Raw genomic sequence first — 22,419 nt, 5'->3', positions numbered from 1 at the left:
TGTTGTAAGTTCCTAGTAAGTCAACATGTGCTTTGTCAGAATACGGACAAAAATGTAAGAAAAAGTGGTGGGTAAAAGTAGATAAACAAAAGTTGCATGAAGATTATGTTAAGAAAATAGAAGATGAATATCAATAAGGGATTGTGAATACTACTAAAAAGCTTATAAAATGAAATGCTGAAAAAAATAATACCGTAAAAGCAATCGGAGATGATAAAGTTGACATTAAAGGGAAAGATATTCTAGATGTGTGAAATAATTACTTCAAAAGATATTTGAATATAGAAAATGAGTACAACATGACAAAATTGCATGTCGGCTGGGGCATCGCCCGGTTGACAGGGAACCAGGGCGAACAGCGAAAAGTCAGCTACTGGAACAAATCAACATCACCAGAGTTAAAGATCAGTACTATCAACATAAGAAGCCTGAATGGCAAAGAAATGGAGCTAGCTGAGGAATTAGATAAGTACCAGATTGACATAATAGGGGTGACTGAAACAAAAAAAAGACAAAAACATGTGAGATCTTTCTGAGCAATAAATACAAAATGTTATATTCAGGAAATGACAATAAAGGAAAAGGAGTAGCCATAATATTCAACACAGAATACGAGGCTAATCTTCTCGAATGGCAGGCAGTCTCAAGTAGAGTGATGTGGGCAAATATCAGAATGGGGAATTGGACAATGAGACTTATTTGTGTCTATGGTCCCAAAGAAGGTTCTACTAAGGTAGAAGTGGAGGAATTTTTTGATGCATTAGAAAAAGCAACTGACATAATGGAAAAGAAAAAGTTGGTCCTTGTTAGGGATCTGAATAGCAGAGTAGGAAATGATTGTCAGACATACAAAAATATTTTGGAAAAATTTGGAGAAAAGAGCAAAGCTAATAATAATGGTAAATACCTGTTGGATTTCTGCTCAGCACATGGACTGGTTATTACTATCACAATGTTCCAACATAAAAATGTGCACAAATTCACATGGAGAGAAGAGGCAAGGAATAAGAAAAGTCTCATTGACTATGTTATTGTTGATAGGGATGTTTTCTCCCTGGTGCAGGACACCAGAGTGTATAGAGGATTTGAAATTGGAAGCGATCACTATTTAGTCTCAAACAGGATAAAATTGAATTTCATATTGAAAAGAATAACATGTAAGAAAGTTTTAAAGCGAATAAAAGTTGAGCAGCTCTCAGATGTGAACTGTAGACTAAAATACACAAAGATTATTGAAGAAAAAATGAAAGAGTTTGAGAACAGGAACCAAACCTTGTAGATTCAGTGGCAAGCCTTGAAGAAAACCCTGATTGATTCAGCCAGAAAGGCATGTGGTGAGGTTGTCTGCAAGGATAGAAAAATTAGAACTCCATGGTGAACACAGGAAGTTAAAGAGGCAATGAAGAAAAAGAAGAAAGCATATCAAAAGTTCCTGGGAAATAAGTCAGCTTGTGCTCTTAGAGAATACAGAGACAAATGTAAGAAAGCTAAACACTGTGTAAAACTAGCTAAACAAAAGTCATGGTAGGACTTTGGCAAGAACATAGAAAATAAATGTCAAGAAGGTGGTATGATATTCTGGAGGTTGTTGAAGAAGCTTAAAAATGGAGGAAAGAGCACTGTAAAAGGAGCTAGAGATGATAAAGGTGACATGAAAGTGGGAGAAAAAGATATCCTTGAAGTATGGAGTAATTACTTCGAAAAATTGCTAAATGAAACAAGCAGTGATGACAGCACAGTGGTAAAAATCACTCAACAGACATACAGTCAGGAATACATATCCATACTTGAAGTAGAAAAAGCCATCAAAGGCTTGAAATGTGGAAAGGCAGCAGGAGTAAATGATATTCGACCAGAAATGCTGAAGTATGGTGGTATAAAAATCTTACAGCGGCTGCACTGCATAGTTTATAACTAAACTTCAAGCTTGATCAAGAACAACAAATCAAAAGGACATGGAACTTTAGAAAAGCTGACTGGACAAGGTTTACTGAAACCTTGGAGAGCCTCTGTCAAGATGAACCTGTCTCTGGAAACCTCGACAAAAAATTACAAATCCTTACTTCACACATCAGTAAAGCTGCCAAAGCAACAATACCAAGAGGCAAACGGAAAAATACCTGGATACCATACTGGAAAGATCACAGTACTGATTCAATGATTACAGAAAGAGACAATATCAATGAACAATTCAGAATTAATAAAACTGATGAATACAGAAAGAAATTAATGGACATAACACACAAAATAGAGCAGGAAATTTGGAAGTGCAAACAAGAGAAATGGACAGAGCTTTGCAGTAATCTGGATCCAAGAAAAGACAGCCAACACTGGAACAGTATTGGACAACAATATCAAAAAAGATAACCAACAGAAAACAAATTTCATCATAAATGCTGGGAAACAAGCTATTACAGATCAAGAAATTGCAAACACACTGGCAAAAACCTATTCAAACAATTCCAAACTTCAGTATACAGAGAGTACAAGACCCTCAATAAACTCGCAAGTAAAATACTAAAACAAGCAAGAACATACCAAACTGACATCTTCTCTGAAGAATTTACACTAAGTGAACTAAATTTATCAATCGAGAAAACTGCACCTAATAAATCTCCTGGTAATGATCTTATCTTTGGTCACATGTCAAACACCTTGGCAAAAATGCCAAAGAACAACTTCAAGACATTCTCAATATCTCTTGGCGAACAGGCAAACTTCCAAAAGAATGGAAAAAATCAGTTATTGTACCCATCCTGAAACCTGACAAAATGCTGCAGAATGTGAAAGCTATAGACCTATCGCATTAACTAGCATACTTTGTAAAATTATTGAAAGAATCATACACTCCAGCCAGGCTTATGCACTGGCTGGCAAAGAATAAGAAAACCAAGTACTACCAAACTGCTTATAGAACCCGTCATTCGACAACAGATCAATTATTCCACTTCTGCTAAATAATAGACTCATTTCAGGAAAAACCAACAAAAAAACAACTGCCATATTCCTTAATATGACTGCTGCTTTTGATTGTGTTTGGATCAAAAAATTAATACAAACAGTACATGATATTGGAATTAGAGGAAATGCTTTAATCTGGATTGCTGTTTTCATTAGAGGAAGAAAGATCAAAGTCAGAATGAATGCAGCAATATCAAGAGAGCAGAGAACCTGGGCTGGTGTTCCCCAGGGGCTCAGTACTCATTCCCTTACTATTCCTTCTATATGTCAATAACATTCATTAACCTTACAGAAGACACAAAAGTAACTTGCTATGCAGATGATATAGCCATCTGGCACATTAGTGCTAAAATCAAAGAATCAGAGGAGATTCTAAACAAATCCATGAAAGGATTAGACAAATGGTCAGATGAACTTAAACTCAAAATCAACCCAGACAAAACAAAACTAAGCACCTTTAGTACAGACAGGAAAAATAGACATTCCTATAATCCCAAAGTCATGATCAACAACAAGCTAATTGAAAAGTCACAAATCCAAAATACCTTGGTATCATGCTTGATCAGCAATTACGTTTTGCACAACACATCTCTAACACTTCCAACAGAGCTCTAAAAAAATTAAATATACTGAAAAGGCTTTGTGGAACAAATTGGGGTGCAAAGCCAAAAATCCTAAAAACTACTTACACTACACTAATAAGACCAATAATAGAATATGCAGCACCTATCTGGTCACCTTCGGCCTCATCGGTAAAGAAAAAATTAGACAAAATACAAACAAAAGCATCCAAGATTATCATTGGTGCAGTCTCATCCACTAACAACAGAGCCCAACAGGAATGTGGGCTTGACCTGCTGGAGGACAGATGAAAATTTGCCACCATAAAATTCATAAATAATATCAAGCTACCAAAGCGATCATATCTCCCTAAAAACTTATGAACATTGGAATCAAAAATGCAGACTTCACAGATCATCAACTTTACAATATAATGACACTATCAGGAAGGAAATAGTTCTTGATCAGCTAAATGCCTACATAAACAAAGAACCTCTATTTTCCAGTTCTTTACCTTCAAATACCCCCATAAATCTGAACCTTACCAAACTCTGTACAAATAAAGAACCAAAAGAAATGTTCAAAGAAAAAGGCCTAAATACTATCAACCTTCTTTCATCCTCCAAACAGGTTATTTGTTATACCGATGGATCGTCAGACACCAATATGATTAATGGAGGCACTGGTGTTCTCCTTCTACTCCCGAAAGGTGAAAAACTTTCAATAAAAGTTGAATCTGGGAGAATCTCTTCCAATTTTACCAGCGAACTCTATGCAATAAATAAAGCACTTGAAGCCTACTTAAAACTATCATCATCTCAACAATCTGAAGAAATTATAATTTACAGTGACTCAAGATCAGCTATGGAGGCAATCAAAAATGGCAATACCAAGCTCACACAAGACATCCATAAACTCTTAAATCAACTAAAGTGTTTAGGAAAAAGTTGCATTTTACAATGGATTCCTGCTCATGTAGCCATTGATTACAATGAAGCAGCTGTTAATTAGCAAAACAGGCCAGAGAACTCAACCAAGAAACTCGCATGATAACTCTTGCTGGTGCCAATGCACTAGCAAAAGCTAAACTAATTCCACTGAAATTAGTGATACAACATCAAATTCCCAAAATCAGTGCTGACAGAAAGACCTCCAAAATGATAACAAAACTACGAACAGGACATTATAGAGGAATGAAGATCAATACAGATGATACGAGAACGTATAGAAACTGCAACAACTGCCCCAATACTGAACTGACACCTACTCACATCTTTACCTGTCCAGCAATTACAGCAGCCATGCAAGAGATAGATCCTAATCCTGAACAACAGCTCTATACAAACAAAATCATCGACATAGCCAAAGCAATACAAGGAGCACATGGAAACATCTAAGACTCTTCAAAGGACAAGACAACAACAACTGCATGGTTCAGAAAGCCTGGACAGAGGGACCAATTTCCAATGATTGGAGTAAAGCTCTAATATTACCTATATATAAAATGGGGGGAAAAAAAAATGTGAGAATTACAGAGGTATTTCCCTACTGAGTGTTCCTGGCAAGATTGTGGAAGAAAAGCATGGGGAAGAACAAGCTGGATTCAGGCCAAATAGAGGCTGTCAGGATCAGATCTTCACTTTACGACAAATAGTTGAGAAAGTGGGAATATAACAAGAGAGAAGCTATTCAAAACACTACAGTTATATGGTGTCAATGGGGCATTATATCAAGCAATACTTAGTCTTTATTTGAGTTGTAAATCAGCAGTTAGAATTGAAGGAAGTGCAGGAAGATGATTTAATGTTAAATCTGGTGTGAGACAAGGATGTACATTATCCCCTCTGTTATTCATTATCCATATGGATCACATTATGAAGGAAAGTGGTATTAAACATGATATCAGAATTGGAGATGTTAATGTTGGCTCTTTGCTTTATGCAGACAATGTTATACTTCTAAATAAATCTGCTACAAGTTTGCAAGATTCCCTGACTAAATTGAATAACTGTTGTAATAGATATGGTATGAAGGTCAGCAATAAAAAGACAAAGACAATGAAAATAGGCAGAATCATTGAAAATGTCAACTGTGTTGTGAATGGAGAACCTGTGGAACAAGTAAAACATTTCAGCTACTTAGGCACAATTTTTACTGAAGATGGTAAACTAAATATAGAAATAGACAACAGAATCAGCAAAGCTGGTATGGTAGGAAGTCGATTGAATAAATTCATATGGAATAAGAAAGAAATTCGTCAGAATACTAAATTTGCTATATACAAGACTGTGTTCAAACCAGTTTTCTTACGGATCTGAGAGCTGGGTCAGAAGTAAAACACCTGACCAAAGACTAGAGACCTCAGATATGAGAGTCCTGAGAAAGATTAGAGGCATGAACAGATGGCATCAATGGCAATATCATATTAAAAATGAGGATATTAGGAAAGAACTTGACATCGTCAGCATCCAGGAATGCATTAGCAGAGCTAATCTCAGGTGGTATGGTCACTTAAACAGAATGGGGGAGGAAAGATTAGCAAAACAAGTATTCTCTGCAGGTTGGCAGGAAAATGACCCAGAGGAAGACCAAGATATAGGTGGATTGATACGGTACAGAGTGCCTTAGACAATAGAAATATAAGATCTGATAATGTTGGAGTCTTGACAAGTAATGGGCTGATTTGGAGTAAAATTGTAGATAGGAAGTTAGTAATGATGTAAATTTTTCATGTAGTACAGGTATCCCTCGATTCTTCACTTCACTGGGCATCTATAGATGCCGTATGGTCACTTCGATGCTCGGTGATGTGCCATATCCAGCCTCGCTATGTAGTCCTGTTGTTTTGCTTTTCTGGCGGCCTCAACTCTGAAGATCAGTCGCTCCACACATGCCATCCATCCATCCATCTCATTGATGGTCTACCCCTGCCTCTTTTTCCAGGAACTTTACCTTCTATTACTGTTCTGAGAAATCCCCCTTTCATCCTTCTTATGTGTCCGAAATATTTCAACTTTCTTCTGTCAATATCCTTAAGAAGCCTTAAAGTTCTGCTTTTCTAATGCCCATTCATTTGTACGCCTTTCAGCATATGATATCCTCAACAGCCTTCAGTAACACCACATTCCAAAAGCAGATATCTGTTTCTTATCTGACTTCTTGAGGTTCCAAGTGTCACATCCATTAGTCGCCGTTGGAAAAACAACTGCATCCAAAATCCTTGACTTTGTTTCCATGGAGATAGATCCATCCTTCCAGATTTTAGACAGGGCTCTGACTGTTGTTTTAGCATTCCTAACCTTTTTCTGACATTTTCTGAACAGCAATCCCTCGATGTTATCACGTATATCAAAATCACGTTAATCAAATCTAATAATGAATAGTAAAAATTACAATTCATCCATGATCGATTACTGTGTTAATAAATCGTTTTATATGGTACTCTTTTAGAAAAGATAAAAAATGAATGCAAAGAAAATGTTTAATAAATACTTATATACCTATATTGTTTACTGTAATTTTTTTTATCAAAAGAAGTTACCAAGAGTCGTTTGAACATAATAAATTTAGTTTAATCCTTTATCCAAGTGTGAGCAAACAAAGTTTGCGCCTGAAAGTATCTTCAGGACTGGGGTAAGGTGGTACAACACTAGGGCACTCCTTGCAAAGGTGGAACAAGCTACCAACACTCCTATCTCAGTATCTCCCATAATGCAAAACACATCTCCTTGCGGATATGTCTAATGTTATGCATTAAGGGAAGGGCCACAACCCAGACTAGTTTCGACCTTTATTGAGGTCTCTTCAGTGGGAGTCAGGCCCAAGTGGAAATACCAGGCAGAAGCATTAGTAGGTCATCTCTACCTATAGGAGTTGTCAAATGGTGTGCCACCCTTTTTTTAATAAATTACTCTGGATTTAGAGAAAGATGTTGAAAGTTTATTTTTCACTTGGTTAGAGTATAATAAATTTAGTTTAATCCTTTATTGTGAGCAAACTTTGTTTGCCCACACTTGGATAAAGGATTAAACTAAATTTATTATTTATAAATTTATAAATTTAGTTTAATCCTTTATTGTGAGCAAACTTTGTTTGCCCACACTTGGATAAAGGATTAAACTAAATTTATTATACTCTAACCAAGTGAAAAATAAACTTTCATCAGTCGTTTGAACAGTTTTAGTTTTTTTCTTATCGGCATAAATTCTATGATAACAAGCAGAACGACTCTCCAGACCTCAGCAAACAGGCAATAAAACATAAAGAAAAAACACTGCAAATATAGTACAAATTAAGTGTATTGAATCCAACATTATTTCATAGCCGTATATAGAAACTACAAGAGTTTTGTGTGATTATATAGAAACTAAAAGTTTCGGTGGATGCAAGCATAAGCAACCTTATGGGCAACTCGTAGTACAGGTGGAGTAAGCTCCATATCACTTTCCTTATTACTTTCCATAATGTAAAGCATATCTCCTAGAGGACATGTATGATAAATATTGAATCCAACATTATTTCATAGCCGAATATAGAAACTACAAGAGTTTCGTGCTGAATATACAGAAACTGTAAACGTTGCAGTGGATGCAAGCATAAGCAACCTTATGGGCAACTCATAGTAAAGGTGGAGTAAGGTTCAGATCACTTTCCTTAGTATTTTTCATAATGTAAAGCACATCTCCTAGAGCAGCGCTTCCCAAACTGTGGGCCGCGGTCCCCTTGGGGGCCGCGTAGGTTTTGTTGAGGGGGGGCCGTGAAATAATGAAAACAAATTTAAAATGTTTTAAGACTAAGTAGATTTTTTTTTATTTTAAAAGAAACGTATTTAACTTTTATTATTTCTTTTTTGTTATTTTTTATATTTTAATGGAAAAATTCACACATTGGTGTTGGTTCACAAACTTTGCTTCCTGCGTATTTCGGCGCTTAATGAATATTAGTAAATATTGCTTATTCATGTTTCATTTCAAAGCAGTGGTTAATTGTATTTACTTCGAATGCTCTCCAGGGAAGCTCCAAATCTTCCTGTCCCTTTCATCACGCGTTCGTAATCAGGGACTGTTGATATTGACTTTATATACATATCAAAACTCGTTTTATATTATCACTGTCATCCGAGCTAGTTTTCTATTACCAATAAAAGTTTCGCATATACTTCACATATGAAAAAAAGCTTAAACAATTCATGTGGGGGAGATAGTAACTCGCTTGCAGTGGTAAACAACACCCATCCCTAACAGCCACTATACTGCAGAGGCAATAAAAACAAGTACTTTTATTATGCCAGTGAATAAGGTATGAAGAGTCTGTGTAATATATTTCTCAACAAATAGTGCAATTAGAGACAACTGGGATAAAAACACACTAATTAATAAATCACATGTCCCCTCATAAGCTGTATAGACTGAAACAAAACCATTTGTTGCATGGGCAAACACAGTATCTAACTAAAAACTATTGTTATTAATTAGATGTGTGTGAGTTCGATTTCCCAAGGCAGCAATAAAATTCAACCAAACATGTTAAAATTCGTAAAAGTGATGGCAGTTTCACATATGGAATTCGGTTGAAAAGAGTTAGCATTTCAACTCAATTGTCAGCTATGCTTTTATCTTTCGGTTGCGCGATCTTTTGTTAATACCGCACCAATCATATGCACGTTTTAATAACCTGCCTTTGCTGTCTGTTTCGCGTTAGACTTAATTACGGTAAAGGGAGAAAAGTCACAAAAGAGAAAAATGTTCCTGGTCCGGGGATTCCCTTATTCAGGTAATATTCACTAATTTCATATTATCGGTAAGTGGTGATATTATTTGATCTATTCTACGTTAAAACATTTAACCCTGAGATGGATAAGTGGCTGATAAAAAAAAAATTAAAAAATAATTCCTGCGAACAATCAGAAGAAGCAGAAACAGACTCAAAAAAAAGTACAGTATTTCATATTTTACCAGACAGCCCCCATCGTCTTCAGAACCAAACGGTAAGAGGTAAAAAATGTAATATGTGTATTTGATTTTTGCAGTATTCGCTGTGTATGTTTTGTATTGAATATAAATACAATAAATATTATAATAATATATCTCTCTATTACGATTTTTTTTCGAGGGGGCCGTGAAATATTTTAATTTTTGCAAAGGGGGCCCTGACATCCAGAAGTTTGGGAAGCACTGTCCTAGAGGACATGTATAGAGGATAAATAAGCATTTGGCTCTCTATTTTCAGTAATACATGACGGTTTATTTATTTTCAGTTACATTTAGAAATTATTGAACAAAGAATTTAAAAAAAAAAGACAACTAAACCATACTATATTGACATCGGAGGTCTCGTTATCTCTCAGATACAATTTACTGTCAAATATCACAAGCCTTTACATAACATGTGTTAAACCAAACAGACAGCAAAAAAACAGTGCGGAATATCACTCTTAACTGAATGCACAGCTACTCATGACCTCCAAGCTATACACTGAATTGTGTAAGAATATTTATATTAAACATTTTGCATGTATCTGTCAGATCAGCTGTAAGCTCTGCAAGGTTAAAGGAGTGTTAATCAAAACTCTTGCCGCGTATATCAAGGGATTGCAGCAATTAATTTCGGCTCGTTAATCAAATCCTGCATTAAGCAAGGGATCCCTGTACTATCATATCCTGTACACCCCTTGAGACTACATGTCAGAAATTTGATGATGAATCATGAAATGTTTCATTCAAAAATCTTTCAACAGAATGAGAGGGATGCAAAGTACAAATCAGTACTTAGGTAGAGAAACCATCAAAAAAACCTGAATTCTGGAAAGGCAACTGTGAAATAGATGATTTGAAGTGCTCAAATATGGGGGTATAAAAGATTTACAGTAGCTGCACTGTGTAATTCAGGAGGCATTGAAATGAAGGGTGAATTCTGAATGATTGTAGTTAGCAAGGCTCTCATAGTTTCTTTCTTTCTTAATCTTCCTTTTCTACCTTTTACTGTGTTGAGTTTTTTTACAAACACAACCATCTCAAGGATAGGGTGGTTGGCCGTATGCCTCCTGGTGTGTCTATAGATGCGTATGTTCAGGGGACCTGTTTGTCTGTTCTGGGGGATGAAAAACCAGAATTTCCAGGTGCAAAAACCCCCTACTTCCATGTGAAACCAGTTAACTCTCCTCTTGTCAAAAGAGACCAGAAGGTTCCTCACGGCACGGACAGGAATTGAACCCAGGTCTTTCCAACCAAAGGACACTAAGCTACATAAGCTTTAGCTTTCATAGTATCCGTTATATAAAGGAAAATAAAACCGAATATGAGGATTCAGTAGCTGCACTGCATAATTCAGAAGGCATTGAAATTAAGGGTGAATTCTGAATTATTATAGTAAAGCTCTCATAGTACCCATTATAAAAGAGGAAATAAAACAATGAGGATTAAAGAGGAATTTAGTTACTGAGTCTTGCATATGATTGCAAGCAATTCAGAAGAGACTAGGAAATATTACAGAAGAGAAACATGGAGGAGAACAAGCTGGATTCAGGCAAAATAGGGTGGTCAGAATCTGATTTTTACTTCAAGGTTGATCCCTAATGAATGAAACAGTAATCCAACCTTTCTATGGTTATATTATTGTTTCTGTTCATCATGATTCTTGTCGAAATTTCTGGAATTAAAAAGTACATGGAACTAGAATGAAAATAATTTACTAACTAAATTAAATATTTACATGCTGATGTTTTGATGTTTTTCAGGCTACCATTATGAAAGGCACTTTAAACATATATTTGGCAAAGACTAGGAACGAAATGACCTTGAGAACAATTAGTCATGTGTATGGATAGCAACAGGAGCCCTCTGTTCCATACACATGATCTTCTGTGATTAACTGCTGACAAGACGATAGGATGGTGCACCAAAATTTGTGTGCAGTTCTATAGCAGTCCATTTGGTTTTGTAGAACATAAATTCTTCCAGAAACATTCTCTGTGATTTGAAATGGGATCTGTGTAGTAGCCTGGCTTTCTTGCACTTGATGAAATGGTCTCCTAAGACATATGGACTAGCACAATCATGTTAGAAAGAAGATCAATTTCAAAAGTGGAAGAAAGCCATGCTTCTACACAGATTCATTTCATGTTTCTGGAAGTGGCTTATTTTCTACAGAATCCAGTGGCCTGAAAGTGTAACCTTATTCCAAATTTGGCACACCACCCTATACTGTTTTCAGTATTTAATCACAAGAGATCACAGTTAAGAGCACAGCTGTTCCCTCCATGTGACTGTCTTGTTCTTGAGGTCATATCATTCTTAGTCTTTGCTGTGTGTGTGTGTGTGTGTGTGTGTGTGTGTGTGTGTGTGTGTGTGTGTGTGTGTGTGTGTGTGTGTGTGTGTCTTTAAAGTGTATTATATGCTAGCTTTTGCTGGCCAAATGGCATATAAATATTTGTGTAGTAAATTCTTTCTTTTCATTCAAGTTCCATATAGCTATAGAAATTTTAATATGCAGATATCATCATCATCAGTTTCCTGCTAAGTACTGTCAATGGGATTTACTATAGCAGCACTACATGATTAAGTTTACAGTATTACTAATCCTATCAGCAATTTTTCTTCAAATTATTCTGTCACTTGTCAATACTTCAGTGTTGACATATTTTATATTTCTGTCATCGAGGACATTTCTGAATGCATAATCCACCTAGATCTTCATCTTCCTCTGGGTGTTTTACCTTCTATCTAAGCCAAATAGCTGTTTTGCTAACTTTTCTCACCCATTCTATTCATATCACGTTTATCCTCTCTGTGAATCAGAGAGGATAAATGTGATATGAAAACTGAAGATAGACATTCTGGATGTTGCAAGTAATCACCACCTTAGATTAGCTCTGCTCACACATTTCTGAATACTAACAATGTCACAGTCCTTCCTAAGATTTTCATTTTTAATAAGACTTTAGTAAAAACATGGAAAATAAATATCAGAAAGGTGGCAGATATTCTGGAAGCTATTGAATAGGCTTAGAAATGGAAGAAAGAGTACTCTGTTAAAGGGAATCAGAGAGGATAAACATGATATGAAAACTGAAGATACAGACATTCAAATGTTGCAAGTAATTGCTTTGAAAGAGTGCTAATTGAAACAAGCAGTGACAGCATGGTGATAGTAAACGTTGATGCCAAATTCTCTCTACTCAAGACAAATGCAATCTGGAGTATATATAATACTACTTAAAGTAGAAAAAAAAGACATCCAGTATTTGAAATGTAGAAAGGCAGCTGGAGTATATGATATTCATCTAGAGATGCTAAAATACAGAGGTATAAAGTTTTGTAGTGGCTACATGCAAAATTCAGAGGGCCTGGTCAGAAGGTAAATTTCCAGATGATTGGAGTAGAGTTCTCCCATCTGTGAAAAGAGAAATGAAACTGAATGTAAGAAATACTGAGGAATTTATCTAATGAGTGTTTCTGCTAACATTTATGCAAGCTTATTTGTGAAAAGGTTCAGGCCAATTAGGAGTTGTCATGATCAGATTTTGGCAGATAGTTGAGAAATCATGGGAATATAACAAGGGTCTGTATTTATTCAAGTTTTGTAAATCTGGGAAAGGCATATGACAAGATACTAATAGAAAATCTGTTCAAAATGCTGCAATTACCTGGTGTGAATAAGATGTTATCTTAAACAATGCAAAGTATGTATTTGAGTTGTGAGTCAGAAGTTAGAACTGAAGGAGGTAAAGAAGGATGCACATTATCTCCACTCTTATTTGCTATATGTATCACATTATAAAAGAAAGTGGCATTAGGCCTGATATAAGAATTGGAGATGTCAAACTTACTCTTTCTTTATGCTGATGATGTTGTACTCCTAAGCACATCTAGTTCACATCTCCAGGATTCACTAACTAAATTGAATAACAGCTGTAACAAATTTGGCATGAAAATCAACAATAAAAATACTCAAAACTATGAAAATAGGCAGAAGCATAAAAACTTCAGCAGCATTCTGAATGGAAATCCTATAGAAAAAAGTAAAATATTTTGGCTATTTAGGCATAGTTTTTAGTGAAGATGGCAGGTTAAATTTGGAAATAAACAAGAGAATAAGTAAAGCCGATATGGTTGGCAGCCAGCTAGATAAATTTATATGGAATAAGAGAAATTAGCCAAAACATGAAACTATCAGTATACAAGACAGTGTTCAAACTGGTTTTAAGTTATGAATCTGAGAGTTAGGTTAGAAATAAAATGCTTCATCAAAGACTAGAAGACCACAGGTATGAGGGTTCTGAGAAAAATTAGGGGAGTGAACCAATTGTATGAATGGCAAAATCATATTAAAGATGAAGATATTCAAAAGGAACTTGACATTATTAGCATTCGAGAATGTGTCGGCATTAAATAGAATGGGTGAGTAAAGATTAGTAAAGCGGATGTTTGATGACAAGATGGCAGAAAAGAGACTCAAAGTGAGACCAAGATCTAGGTGGATTGATTCAGTGAGAAGTGCCTTGACATGTTAGATATGACAATATTGGAGTGTTAACAAATAATAGACTCATTTGGAGGAAAATTATTGATAAGAGATTAAGGGGTACATATCAGGAGACTGATGTAAAATATTTCAGCTCTTTAGGAACAATGGTTGGTGAAGATGGCAAATTAAATATGGAAATAGACAATAGAATAAGGAAAGCTGGTATGGTAGGAGCCAGCTGAAGAAACCGTATAGTCATGTTTAAACCAGTTTTAACTTATGGTCTGAGAGTTTGCTTAGAAATAACAGTTGATCAAAGACTAGAGACCACAGATAATTTTGAGAAAAATTAGAGGAATGAGCAGATGGTATCGATATGAAAGTCATATTTCAGATGAGGACATTAGGAAAGAACTGTCTATTGACACTGTCAGCATTCAGGAATGTGTATGAACAGAGCTGATCTAAGGTGATATGATCATTAAACAGAATGGGGAAAGGGAAGATTAACAAAAACAGATGTTTAATGCCAAAATTAAAGAGAAAGATCAAGATTTAGGATGATTTGATACATTCCAAAGTGCCTTAGAAGGCAGAAATATAACATCTGACAATATTGGAGTGCTTGCAAGCGATAGACTAATTTGGAGTTAAATTGTTGACAGGAAATGGGTGATAATATAAACTTAATTATGTAATACTGTTATTGTATCCTGTCACCTTCTTCATATGGAAATTGATATCATTACCTATATATTATGTGTTGTATTTCATTCGCAGGATAATTAGCTGTGCATACATTGCCATTAACTGTGTACTAATTCACTGAAGAGTTAATATTGTAACACAGCATTTGCAGAGTTTGAAAGTTATTATATTTCGTTCTAGAATCAGTCATCTGTAATGGTCCTTGCACTTTCTGAAAGTGAAGCAAATTCAGTATTTAAAGAAGAACAAGAAGCCTATTTGCAACGGATACGAAAAGATGCTGAACTGTTGTCTTCTACAGGTTAGTTTTTACCCCCAGAAATAAAATTGGCATTTAGAAAACAAATTTTTATTTATGTCAAAGAATATTGCAATTACGTGACTTTTTTTAACAAACAAGTGTATTTTTTTTCTGATTAACTTGTTTCTTTTATAATGAGTTAAAATTAATTATTTTAACTTCCTTATTTTTCAAGGTTTCAGAAATTGGTTTGAAATTGTAGCTTTGGGGAGGGGGGAAATAAAAAAAATTGTATCTTGATTCTTCATTCAGTATTACCCAACTGCTCTCCCAATGCAAAATTCCTGGCTTAATTAACTCTTGACCCTACCTGCCAATTATACCAGTTCATGATAAGTGTTCATTTTATTCGCATTTATAATAGGAAGTATCTTTTATTTCAGAGTTGTCAAAATAAAATTCTCTGCATATAAATTAGCAATGCTTAATGTTAAATTTTCTCAGTATGCCAAAATATTCTAAAATTAAAATTGCCTTGCTACTGTTATAATTAATGCAATCAGAATACATTGGTCCTAGTAGGGTTTACTTCTTTGAACTAATTACACTCCCCAATTTATGTAAGAGTTATGTTCTGCAAATTTTATGTACATTGGATATAACCCCCCCCCCCTTTACCTGTTAATCACAGTATATTGCTTGTGTGTTTACAGTAAGTATGTGCAGTAATGTATTAACATGTTTTAAAAGTTATTTCTGTTAGTTTCATTCACATGATGCTCTCACAAATTAGATTTCAGTGTGAGTTATTAATGCAAAGTAATGTAATGAAGTCTAAATGGTATATGAGAAAATAGAAAAGGTGGTTTAATTTGGCTGTTCATTCTTCTATATGAAATTATCAAGAGATGACTGAAGAGTGGCTTCTTTTAATTCATAAAGTTCTCAGTAAGGCTAAAAACATATATTTCTCTTTGGACAAAGATAAATAATTATCTGCTACTTATCACATAAGTAGCAGATAATTATTGTTTTTCTTTATAATTTTCATCTCTAGATCAGTTTTGGTATAGTTCTGTACCCTTTACCAGTTAATATGTTTGATTCTGATAGCTAGGTCTCACTAATGCCTACAATCTTAGATCTCATCATATTGATCAAGGGAACAAACTCTAACCCTTTGTTTCTTTGTTTCTGATACTCCTAGCATTCTTGTATAGACATAATCTACCTGCATGTTCTTTTGTGTACTCCTGTCTGCAGACAGAGTTGGACAACTTGCAGATCTCTATTCTTCTCTGGCGCCTCACGTAGACATCTCTACACGTGTTTGATGGGTCTGAACTAGATGAGCACAAAATTCAAATTGTTCTCTCCTTGTAATAATTTCCATGATAATGTCCATTCCTATCTTGAGCACAATTATATAACATTGTTGCTCTTGCATTCATATTCTCACCATTCCTCCCTTTATAGCAGAACTACATTAAACACATCTCTACAGTCCTCTTATATTAATGTCTACTTGTGTTGGAGTTCTACCATGTTCTGGATGCTAAATAGGTTGCAGATGGGTTCTCCAGATTCTTGGAATTACTAATCCATAAATCTTGTTTAGATTTGAATGATGTTTCAGTATTTTGCAAGCTTCCTTGAACTTTTTTTCAAACCAGGTTTTGGTGCAGGGTAGGGACTTGGTGCCTTTCCAGTTGATTCCATGACATGTTTGAAGTGCATGGTCTGTTTTACCATAGTGAAGGGAATTTAATTCAGTGTTTATGTTTTTCTTTTCTTATTGGGATGGCATGTCCTGTTTCCTCTATGTATGGTAGGTTTACAGGTGCACTGAATTTTGTAAACCCCTAGGTGGACAAGTAGGAAAGGGGAGCTTTAGATGAGCTGAGTATACTTTTTAATTTTGCAGGAAGTTTGGCCTGAATCCAACCTATTTGGCTGGATTCAGGCCAAATAAACGCTGTCAGGATCAGATCTTCACTTTACGACAAATAGTTGAGAAAGCATGGGAATATAACAAAGATCTGTATTTAAGTTTTGTCGATCTGGAAAAGGCATATGAAAAGGTGCCAAGAGAGAAGCTATTCAATACGCTACAGTTATATGGTGTCAATGGGGCATTATATCAAGCAATACTTAGTCTGTATTTGAGTTGGAAGTTGGCAGTTAGAATTGAAGGATATACAGAAAGATGGTTTAATGTTAAATCTGGTGTGAGACAAGGATGTACATTATCCCCTCTGTTATTCATTATCTATATGGATCACATTATGAAGGAAAGTGATATTAAACATGATATCAGAATTGGAGATGTTAATGTCAGGTCTTTGCTTTATGCAGACGATGTTATACTTCTTGAATAAATCCCCTACAAGTTTACAAGATTCCCTGACTAAATTGAGTAACTGTTGTAATAGATATGGTACGAAGGTCAGCATTAAAAAGACAATGAAAATAGGTAGAATTGTTGAAAATGTCAACTGTGTTGTGAACGGGGAACTTGTGGAACAAGTAAAACATTTCAGCTACTTGGGCACAATTTTTAGTGAAGATGGTAAATTAAATATGGAAATAGACAACAGAATCAACAAAGCTGGTATGGTAGGAAGTTAATTGAATAAATTCATATGGAATAAGAGAGAAATTAGTCAGAACACTAAATTAGCTGTATACAAGACAGTGTTCAAACCAGTTTTAACTTATGGATCTGAGAAAAAACACTTGACCAAAGACTAGAAACCGTAGATATGAGAGTCCTGAGAAAGATTAGAGGCATGAACAGATGGCATCAATGGCAATATCATATTAAAAATGAGGATATTAGGAAAGAACTTGCCATTGTCAGCATCCAGGAATGCATTAGCAGAGCTAATCTCAGGTGGTATGGTCACTTAAACAGAATGGGGGAGGAAAGATTAGCAAAACAAGTGTTCTCTGTCAGGTTGGCAGAAAAACGATCCAGAGGAAGACCAAGATATAGGTGGATTGATACGGTACAAAGTGCCTTAGACGATAGAAATATAAGACGTGATAATGTTGAAGTCTTGACAAGTAACAGACTTATTTGGAGGAAAATTGTAGATAGGAAGTTTGTAATGATGTAAATTTTTCACGTAGTACTATCATATCCTGTACACCCCTTAAGGGTACATGTCAGGAATAATGAACTTTCTTTTTTCCTTTGTACTTTTAAAGTACAAAAATAGCATAACAAACTGTATATGTATTTTCTAATTCTTTTCTTCACCCATCCTTACTCATCAAATTCCTGATATATACCCTCAGGGAGTATACAGAATAATCATGATAGTACTTCATGAAAAATTTACACCATTACTAACTTCTGATCAATTGCTTTCTTCCAAATTAATCTGTTATCTGTCAAGACTCCAATATTATCAGATCTTATATTTTTGTCTTTTCAGGTGCTTTTTACTGTATCGATCCATCTACATCTTGGTTTTCCTCTGAGTCTTTTTCCTGCCCAACTTGGCAAAGAAAAATTGTTTGCTAATCTTTCCTTGCCCATTCTATTTAAGCCATACTGCCTGAAATTAGCTCTACCAACACATTCCTGATTGATAACAATGACAACTTTCATAATATCCTCATTTTTGATGTTTTTGTGTTTTTATTGCTGATTTTCATACCAAATTTATTTCAACTGTTATTCAATTTTGTCAAGGAATCTTGCAGACTTGTGCTGGATTTATTCAGAAGTATAACATCATCTGCATAAAGAGCTAAGTTTAACATCACCGATTTTAATATCACGTTCTACCAGAATGGAAAAATAATTCTGTTTAAAAATATTACATTTTTATTATTATTACATGTTGCAGATAGTAAGACAGGAAGACTTTCTTCAAAATGTTTTAAATCTACATTTTTTTTCATTTTCTTATAATTATCATTAGCAATTTTAAGCTGGTATTGCTTTACATTATGTAATTTTCATTTTCAGACAATCCAAGTAGTGATCAGTATTCTCTTCAAGTGGCAGATCAGAGTGGACGAATACTAAATTTACCTGCTGAAGAAAGAAAGGTAATTTACTATAAATGTTGTATTTTATACTAATTTTGCTTTATTTATATCATTGCCATTCTAATGTCATCATCTGATCTTCATTAAGTTATTTTTCCACTTGCATTTGTTGACTCCTATTGGTCAACCTATTTATATTTGCCTCTGCTGCTGAGCATGTTAATCTGCTTGCATATTATGTCTAATGAAATGTAAGCTGTTTTCATCAGGGAACCAGGGCAAACAGTGAAAAGTCAGCTACTAGAACAAACTCTGACTCAACATCTAGAAGACAACAAATAAACCCAACATCTAGAAGACAACAAATAAACCCAACATCAGAGGAACTGAAGATAGTAATCATCAATATTAAGAATATTAATGGAAAGGAAATTGGCATTGCTGAGACAAAGAAAACAAAAACAAGTGAAATATTACTAAATAAGTGTGGAGTGTTATATTCAGGCAATGACAATCAAGGAAAGGAAGGAATAACAATAGCATTCAACACCAAACATGACAATCAATTTCTTGATCGAAAGGCAGTTTAAGGTAGAGTTACATGGCTGGCAAACCTTCAAAATGGAGAAATGGACAATTAATCTTATTTGTGCCGATATAAGGCAGTCAGTCAATACAAAGAAAATGGAAAAAGTGATTCTTGTTGGAAATCTAGAGAGCAGAGTAAGAAATGAATTCCACCAGGCATACAGGAACATTTTGGGAAAATTTGGAGAAATGGCAAATCTAATAATAACAGTATCTGCTGGATTTCTGCTTAGGATATGGACTAGTCATTACCAACACCATGTTCTGATATAAAGATGTGCATGAGTTCATGTGGAGAGAAGATGCAATAAATAAGAAAAGCCTCAACAACTCTGTCATTGTTGATAGTGATATCTTCATGCTGGTTCAGGATATAACCGAGCACAAATGTAAGTTATCAATTAGTTAGCAGTTAGAATTGAAGAGAATACATGAAGCTGGTTTGATGTAAAAAAAATCAGGTGTAAGAGAAGTATTATCTCCACATTATTCATCAAAATTTCTTTCATAATGCAATCCATATTGCATTATGAAAGAAAATGACATTAAATCTGATATCAAAATCATAGAAATCAAACTTGGCTCCTTGCAGATGATGATGTATTTCTTAAACGTCTGCTACAAGTCTCTGGGATTCTCTAACTAAATTGCATAACTGCTGTAACAAATTTGGCATGAAAATCAACAAAAAAAAGACCAAAACTATGAAAGTAGGAATGTAGGAAAACTTCATCATCTGCATTCTCAATGGAAAACATCATCATCATCATCAAATTCCTGCCATGTACCCTCAAGGGGTGTACAGGATATGACAGTACTACATGAAAAAATTACATCATTACTAACTTCCTATCTACAATTTTCCTCCAAATCAGTCTGTTATTTGTCAAGACTCCAACATTATCAGATCTTATATTTCTATCGTCTAAGGCACTTTGTACCGTATCAATCCACCTATATCTTGGTCTTCCTCTGGGTCGTTTTCCTGCCAACCTGGCAGAGAACACTTGTTTTGCTAATCTTTCCTCTCCCATTCTATTTAAGTGACCATACCATCTGAGATTAGCTCTGCTAACGCATTCCTGGATGCTGACAATGTCAAGTTCTTTCCTAATATCCTCATTTTTAATATGATATTGCCATTGATGCCATCTGTTCATGCCTCTAATCTTTCTCAGGACTCTCATATCTGCGGTCTCTAGTCTTTGGTCAAGTGTTTTACTTCTGACCCAGCTCTCAGATCCATAAGTTAAAATTGGTTTGAACACAGTCTTGTATACAGCTAATTTAGTGTTCCGACTAATTTCTTTCTTATTCCATATGAATTTATTCAATTGACTTCCCACGATACCAGCTTTGCTGATTCTGTTGTCTATTTCTATATTTAGTTTACCATCTTCAGTAAAAATTGTGCCTAAGTAGCTGAAATGTTTTACTTGTTCCACAGGTTCTCCATTCACAACACAGTTGACATTTTCAATGATTCTGCCTATTTTCATTGTCTTTGTCTTTTTATTGCTGACCTTCATACCATATCTATTACAACAGCTATTCAATTTAGTCAGAGAATCTTGCAGACTTGTAGCGGATTTATTTAGAAGTATAACATCATCCGCATAAATCAAAGAGCTGACATTAACATCTCCAATTTTGATATCAGGTTTAATACCACTTTCCTTCATAATGTGATCCATATAGATAATGAATAACAGAGGGGATAATGTACATCCTTGTCTCACACCAGATTTAACATTAAACCATCTTCCTGTACTTCCTTCAATTCTAACTGCTGACTCACAACTCAAATAAAGACTAAGTATTGCTTGATATAATGCCCCATTGACACCATATAACTGCAGTGTATTGAATAGCTTCTCTCTTGGCACCTTGTCATATGCCTTTTCCAAATCGACAAAACTTAAATACAGATCTTTGTTATATTCCCATGCTTTCTCGACTATTTGTCGTAAAGTGAAGATCTGATCCTGACAGCCTCTATTTGGCCTGAATTTGGAAAACCTATAGAACAATTAAAAATTTCAGCTATTTAGGCACAGTTTTTAGTGAAGATGGCAAATTAAATGTGGAATTAGACAACAGAATAAACAAAGCTGGTATGATGGGGAGCCAGTTGAATAAATTTATATTGAATAAGAGAGTAATTAGCCTGAACACTAAACTAACAGTATACAAGACAGTGTTGAAACCAGTTTTAAGTTATGCATCTAAGAGTTGGGTTAGAAATAAAGCACTTAATCAAAGATTAGAGACTACAGATATGAGAATTTTTGACATTTTTAGCATCAATTGTGTCTGCAGAGCTAACCCAAGATAGTATGGCCATTTAAATAGAATGGATAAGGAAAGGTTAGCAGAACAGGTGTGTGTGTGTGTGTGTGTGATGCCAAGATGGCAGGAAAAAGACCCAGAAGAAGACCTAGATCTAGTTGGATTTGATGCAGTCAGAAGTGCCTTAGAAGAAAGAAATCTCAGATACATGCTGAAAAGTAATAGACCAATTAGGAGGAAAATTGTTAATAGGAGATTAATAATAAAGTTAATCTGTAGTGCTGTTATAGTAGCCTAAACATCCCTTGTAAGTGTATACAAGGGTTGTTTGAAAAGTTTGATAAAAAAAAAAATAAGTTAAACACTTTTTTTTTTTTAAAAAAAAAATCACCTTTATTTCTCAACATAGTCTCCATCGAGGTCTACACATTTGGTTCAGCGTGTTTCCAATTTTTTCATCCCATCTAAAAAGTATAATTTGTCAAATTGTGCAAAATAGTCATTGACAGCCTTGATGACATCCTTGTTCAAAGAAAATTTTTTCCCACTGAGTCAGATTTTTAAGTTTGGGAACAAGAAGTCACACAGGACCAAGTCTGGTGAAT

The 22,419-nt window shown here is 34.9% G+C and overlaps 1 protein-coding gene across 2 annotated transcripts in view; it reads left to right on the top strand.

Moving 5' to 3' along the window:
- LOC150109502 (NEDD8 ultimate buster 1-like) overlaps positions 1–22,419 on the top strand; it is a 261,500-nt gene that overhangs the window by 46,983 nt on the left and 192,098 nt on the right. For both annotated transcript variants that reach the window (XM_090408663.1, XM_090408656.1), the window contains exons 5-6: positions 14,875–14,995; positions 18,915–18,997. In XM_090408663.1, the coding sequence (XP_090264789.1) occupies positions 14,875–14,995; positions 18,915–18,997 (204 nt within the window). The remainder of the gene's footprint in view (positions 1–14,874; positions 14,996–18,914; positions 18,998–22,419) is intronic.

The sequence above is a fragment of the Typopeltis vanoorti genome, chromosome 2, assembly GCF_054136105.1.
Source record: "Typopeltis vanoorti isolate ZY-2024b chromosome 2, IOZ_Tvanoo_1.0, whole genome shotgun sequence".
In the NCBI taxonomy this organism is placed as follows: domain Eukaryota; kingdom Metazoa; phylum Arthropoda; class Arachnida; order Uropygi; family Thelyphonidae; genus Typopeltis; species Typopeltis vanoorti.
The sequence above is the reverse complement of the archived record's forward strand: the minus strand, read 5'-3'. Positions and strand labels throughout refer to the sequence as shown.